Source organism: Nicotiana attenuata, chromosome 2 (genome assembly GCF_001879085.1).
Source record: "Nicotiana attenuata strain UT chromosome 2, NIATTr2, whole genome shotgun sequence".
NCBI classification, from domain to species: domain Eukaryota; kingdom Viridiplantae; phylum Streptophyta; class Magnoliopsida; order Solanales; family Solanaceae; genus Nicotiana; species Nicotiana attenuata.
This window is the reverse complement of record NC_031990.1, coordinates 55,899,474-55,905,980: the sequence shown is the minus strand read 5'-3', so window position 1 is coordinate 55,905,980 and position 6,507 is coordinate 55,899,474. Positions and strand designations below refer to the sequence as shown.

General features: G+C 36.0%; 1 protein-coding gene across 1 annotated transcript; it reads left to right on the top strand.

Moving 5' to 3' along the window:
• Positions 1,396 to 5,894, top strand: LOC109219922 (transposon Ty3-I Gag-Pol polyprotein). The gene is given in 10 exon segments (XM_019384393.1): positions 1,396 to 1,486; positions 1,489 to 2,049; positions 2,112 to 2,518; positions 2,726 to 3,976; positions 4,070 to 4,303; positions 4,305 to 4,584; positions 4,587 to 4,705; positions 4,708 to 5,272; positions 5,348 to 5,440; positions 5,755 to 5,894. Coding segments are annotated over 10 exon segments (3,741 nt in total).

Here is a 6,507-nt window from a genome sequence, read left to right as displayed (position 1 = left end):
TCCTATAAATAGGAGTTCTTTTCATTCATTGTGGTACTTGATTATTGATTAATAATATTATACTTTGAGAGTTCTTTTGAACCTTTGTTACTTATGCTTTGAGATTTATCTTTCAACCTTTACTAGTCCATAGTTCAAGGTAGTAAGATAACTTCTTTATTGTGATATCATTGATTCCTTTGTGGTATTCTTAGAAGACGATTAATACTAGTTATTAATTGTTGTCTCAAGTTACTCGTAAAGCGGTCAAGATCCGAATCTATTGTTTTTGATTTGTTCTTAAGTAAAGGCGTTTGATTTCTTCAATAAATCAAGACGTTGTTGCTTGGATCTTGTCAAGGCTATAGAACTTGCGTTCTTGGAAGTTCTTGGAATTCTTTCCCTGAATTTTCCCATATCATTTATTTTCTGCACTTTAATTCTAGTCGTTCAATTTCTTATTGTTATTGCTTTCGCATTTACTTCTTAAATTCTTACTCTAGTTTGGATTCCTGACCTTGCTGTTATCAAGTGGTATCAGAGCGATTCTATCAAGATTTCGTTCTTGATAATTCTTTGGATTTATTGAATACTAAGAGCAAAAAAAAACGTTACTGTAGCATCGTGAATAGTAACTTGAAAAAAAAAGTTTAAAAAAAAAGCAAAAAAAAAAAAAAAAAACAAAAATCAGTTAAAAAGAAAAAGAAAAGAAAAGAATTGCTTGCTCTCCAAGAAATTTCTTTTGTATTTAATTTGTTTCCAAAAATTAACAAAGGAAACAAGAAGAGGGGATCCTAGATTTCAAAGATAAGAAAAAAATTCAATTTTTCTTATTCTTTCTGATCTAAATATACCTTTCCTTTTTTTTTCCGTGTCTTGTTTCAACTAAGCCTACTAGTTCTAGGATTTGGTTCTTCTTTCATTCGTTCCCCAAAAATCTATATTTTACTACTAAGAACTTCATACGAGTTGGGTTTAATTCTAAATCTACAAAGTATTTTGTTCAAAGGTTATTTCGAGAAGAAAAAGGCAAGTGTGTGTGAGAACAATTGAGGGAAAAGCCAATTTGTGGGATACAATTTAATTATTTTTTTTAAGATGTCGCGTACAGGTAGTGATGATGAACAAAGGGCTCTCCAAGAAGCCGAAATCAAAGCAAGAAATGATTTTACCTTGCAAGCTATGCATCACCAATTCGAAAGGTGGAATTTGCAATTCCAAGAAATAAGGAACACCATTGCTGAGCAAAATGATACAATAGCGGAACTTAGGAGGGGAAATAATGTTAGGCCCCAAGCTAGGGAAATGTACCCCTTGCTCCCATTGTAAATCAAGAAAACCCTATAGATGACTTTAATGATATTAATTTTGATAGGGTGGGAAGAGATAGAAGGGGACAAAGAGGTAGAGTAGAAGATGACAATAATAAGTAGTATAAAGATGAAGATGCCATCTTTCAAGGGAACAAGGGATCCAGACTTGTATCTTGATTGGGAGAGAAAGATTGAGCCATCTTTGACTGTCACAACTACTCTAAAGGTAAGAAGGTTAAACTTGTTGTTGTTGAGTTTTCTGACTATGCTGCTATTTGGTGGAAAAAGCTTACTAGGGATAGATTGCAAGAAGGACAAGCACCAATTGCTTCTTGGGCTGAGATGAAGAGGGTGATGAGGAAGAGATTTGTGCCATCACACTTTCAAAGAGAGCTACAACAACGTCTTCAAACATTGAAGCAAGGGTCCATGTCTGTGGATGAATACTTTAAGGCTATGGATATGGCTATGATCCAAGCTAACTGTATGGAGGAAGAAGAGGCTACAATGGCTAGGTTTTTAAATGGTTTAAATAAGGAAATAACTGATGTAGTAGAATTACAACAATATGTAACAATAGATGAGTTAGTTGATTTGTCTGTAAAGGTAGAAAAGCAAAATAAAAGAAAGCAAACTAGCTCGTGGAAAGGTAGGTCAAACACCATCTCCAAGAAGCCATGGCCGAATCAAGAGATGCAGAGTTCTTCTAGACCTCAAGAAGACAAGGGTAAAGGAAAATTTGAGAACAAAGAGGGAGGTAAAACCTTTAACCCTAAACCTTCTACACCTTCTAGTTCTATTAGTGTTATAAATGTAAAGGAAGGGGACATATGATTCTTGAATGTCCAAGAAGAAGAAACGTCATTCTTAGAGAAGGTGGGGGATATGAGATTGAAAAAAGTGAGGGAGAAGAAGAAAAGGGAGATGTGAGTGATGAAGACGATGTAGAACTGCCTCATACTGGTATGATTGTGGTGGCTGGGAAGATTATGAGTGGAGAATACGATAGTAATAAATGTGAGGAAGAGGAGAGAGGTGTGAGTAAAGATGAAGATAAAGTAGAACTACCTTTTAATGATGGCATGATTGGGGTAGTTAGGAGGATTATGACTATCAATTTGGGAAGCAATAGTGAAGAACAAAGGGAGAATATATTTCATACTAGCTGTGGGATAAAGGGGAAAACATGTTCTATGATCATTGATAGTGGTAGTTGTGCTAATATGGTAAGTTCATACTTTGTGGAAAAACTGGGACTTGCATGCATGTAACACCCTACTCCCTATAGACTGCAATGGTTAAATGATAGTGGTGAACTAAAAGCAAACAAACAATGCATGATTTCATTCAATGTTGGTAGATATGAGGATGATATTCTTTGTGACATAATCCCTATGCAAGCTTGTCATATCTTACTAGGTCGTCCTTGGCAGTATGATAGGAATGTTTTTCATGATGGAAGGAAGAATAGGTATTCTCTTGAGCTTAATGGCAGGAAATTTACTCTTGCACCTTTATCTCCTTCTCAAGTGTTTGAAGATCATAAGAGATTAAGGGAAACGATGGGAAAACCAAGGGGAGGGATAAAAAGTGAGCTTGAGGGAAAAGAAAAGAAAGGAGGCCAAGAGTTAGAAAAAAAGAGAGATGGCCGAGAGAAAGAGAGAGAGGGTAGCAATTTGAGAGAAGAGATAAAAAGGGGTTTGAGTGAAAAAATAGAAGGTCTTGGTGAGGGGAAAGAGGCTAAGGAAAGGAAAAAAGAGAGTTTCTATATAAAAGCCAAAGAGTGTTTAAATGCAAGAAAAGAGGGGTTGCCCATAATACTACTTACTTACAAAAAAGCTTTGATTAATTCTGAGTTACTAACTTCTTCTTTGCCAAGTAGTATTTCTTCTCTTTTGCAGGATTTTGAAGATGTCTTTCCTGAAGATATTCCTAATGGATTGCCACCTTTACGTGGCATTGAGCATCAAATTGATTTTGTGCCTGGATCACAAATCCCAAATAGGCCTGCTTATAGGAGTAATCCAGAAGAGACAAAAGAGCTTCAAAGGCAAGTTGAGGAGTTGCTTGAGAAAGGCTTTGTGAGAGAGAGCATGAGCCCTTGTTCTATTCTCGTCCTATTGGTACCCAAAAAGGATGGAACTTGGAGGATGTGCGTGGATTGTAGAGCAATCAACAAGATAACGGTAAAGTATCGCCATCCTATTCCTCGTCTTGATGACATATTGGATCAATTACATGGATCCAAAATCTTTTCTAAAATTGATTTAAAAAGTGGTTACCATCAGATTCGAATGAATCCCGGAGATGAATGGAAAACTGCTTTTAAGACCAAATATGGGCTTTATTAGTGGTTAGTTATGCCTTTTGGCTTGACTAATCCACCTAGCACTTTCATGAGATTAATGAATCGTATCTTTAAGGATTTTAATGGGAAATTTGTTGTGGTGTACTTTGATGATATCTTGATCTTTTCTAAAACTTTAGAGGAGCATGTAGAACACCTAAAACAAGTTTTTGAAGTTCTTAGAAAGCAACTTTTATTTGCTAATCTTAAAAAGTATACTTTTTGTGTGGATTGTGTGATTTTCTTGGGTTTTGTAGTTAGTTCTAAAGGAGTTGAGGTTGATGAAGAGAAAATCAAAGCAATAAAGGAATGGCCTAAACCTAAGAGTGTAACTAAAGTTAGGAGTTTTCATGGACTTGCTAGTTTTTATAGGAGGTTTGTGAGAGACTTTAGCACCATTGCTTCTCCTTTAACTGAAGTTATTAAAAAGGATAAGATTTTTACATGGGGAAAAGAACAAGATGATGCTTTTAACTTGTTGAAAGAAAAGTTATGTTCTGCTCCTTTGTTACAATTGCCTGATTTCTCTAAATCTTTTGAAATTGAATGTGATGCTTCTGGCAAAGGAATAGGTGCTGTTTTGATGCAAGATTCTAAACCTATTGCCTACTTTAGTGAGAAGTTGAGTGGAGCCACATTGAACTATCCCACTTATGAAAAAATAGCTATATGCTTTGGTAAGGGCTTTAGCCACATGGCAACATTACTTGTGGCCAAGAGAGTTTGTCTTTAGAGCGGACCATGAATCCTTGAAGTACTTGAAAAGTCAAGGTAAGCTTAGTAGGAGGCATGCTAAGTGGGTTGAATTCATTGAAACTTTTCCTTATCTAATTTCTTACAAACAATGGAAAGAGAATGTTGTTGCTGATGCACTTTCAAGAAGGTATGTCTTAGTTGCTACTCTGACTTCTAAATTGATGGGTTTTGATCAAATCAAGGGACATTACTTGATTTTGGCAAGATTTTTGCAGATTGTAAGTTGGGTCCTTTTGAGAGGTTTAATCTTCAAGATGGGTTTCTTTTTAAGGAAAATAAGTTGTGTATTCCTAAATGCTCTTTACGTGAAGAAAATTTGTAAGGGAAGCACATTGTGGAGGCCTTATGGGTCACTTTGGAGTCCCAAAGACACTAGACATACTTGCTGAAAATTTCTTTTGGCCTGGCATGAGAAAAGATGTTGAAAGAGTGTGTGCACAATGCTTGGAATGTAAACAAGCTAAATATAAAGTGTTACCACATGATCTTTACACGCCATTACCTGTTCCTACTTCACCTTGGATTGATATTTCTATGGATTTTGTGTTAGGTTTGCCTAGAACAAGGTATGGTAAGGATAGTATATTTGTTGTGGTAGATAGATTCTCCAAAATGGCTCGTTTTATTCCTTGTTTAAAGACTAATGATGCTTCACATGTTGCTGATCTATTTCTAATAGAAGTTGTTAAATTGCATCGTATACCTAGAACTATTGTTAGTGATAGGGATGCTAAGTTTTTGAGCCACTTTTGGCGTGTATTTTGGGGGAAGTTAGGCACTAAATTGTTGTTTTCTACTTCTTGTCATCCACAAACTGATGGACAAACTGAAGTAGTTAATAGAACCTTAGGAAACATTTTGAGGGCTGTTTTGAAAGGTAAATTAACTTCTTGGGAAGATCACTTACCTATGATTGAATTTGCTTACAATAGAACAATCCATTCTTCTACAGGTATGTCTCCTTTTGAGGTTGTTTATGGTTTTAATCCCTTTACTCCCCTTGATTTATTACCATTACCTACTAATGATATTGCTAATCTTGATGGTAGGACAAAGGCTGAAATGATGAAAAAAAATCATGAGCAAACAAGGCTTGCAAATAAGAAGAAAAATGAGCAAACTGCCTTGAGAAAGATTAAGGGTCGAAAACAAGTTGTTTTCAACCTGGAGATTTAGTTTGGGTTCACTTTAGGAAGGAGAGATTTCCTTCCAAAAGGAAGTCAAAGTTGCATCCTAGAGGAGATGGCCCATTTTAAGTCCTTGAAAGGATTGGAGACAATGCTTACAAGCTGGACCTTCCTGGTGAGATTCAAGTAAGTGCTACATCTAATGTTGCTGACTTGTCTTTGTTTGATGTAGGATCGAATCCGGGGACTAATTCTTTTCAAGAAGAGGGGAATGATAGCATCAAGGACAATGATAGAGTTTTGGAAGCTCCAAGAAGGCCATTTACAAGATCTCAAGCTAAAGAATTGCAGACTAAGGTTGCTGAACTTTAATGGCAAATAAAAAAGCTTTTAATTGTAGAGGAAGAGCTCAAGCCCAAAGGGGATGAATTATCCAAGTTTTACAATTATTTGGTGGCCAAATTGAAGTCCAAGAGGAGGAAGATTGGGTCCCAACATTAGCCCTTGAAGTCCACCAAAAGGACACCCAAAAGAGCTTAAAATGAGCTTAAAAGAGGTCCAAAGGGGGTGTTTCAAAAGGAGTCCAAACCAATGACCCAAACTAGTAGTTTTAAGGCCCAAATCTGCCCCTAAGGGTTTTGGCCGCCCACCCTCCTATTTTTATTAGCTTTTATTAGGTTTTGTAGTATTTAGCTTAGCCTCCAAGTTAGGGTTTGCCTTGGCATCCACCCTACCTAGTTTTAAGGATTTTTACCTCCTATAAATAGGAGTTCTTTTCATTCATTGTGGTACTTGATTATTGATTAATAATATTATACTTTGAGAGTTCTTTTGAACCTTTATTACTTATGCTTTGAGATTTATCTTTCAACCTTTACTAGTTCATAGTTCAAGGTAGTAAGATAACTTCTTTATTGTGATATCATTGACTCCTTTGTGGTATTCTTAGAAGGCGATTAATACTAGTTATTAATTATTGTCTCAA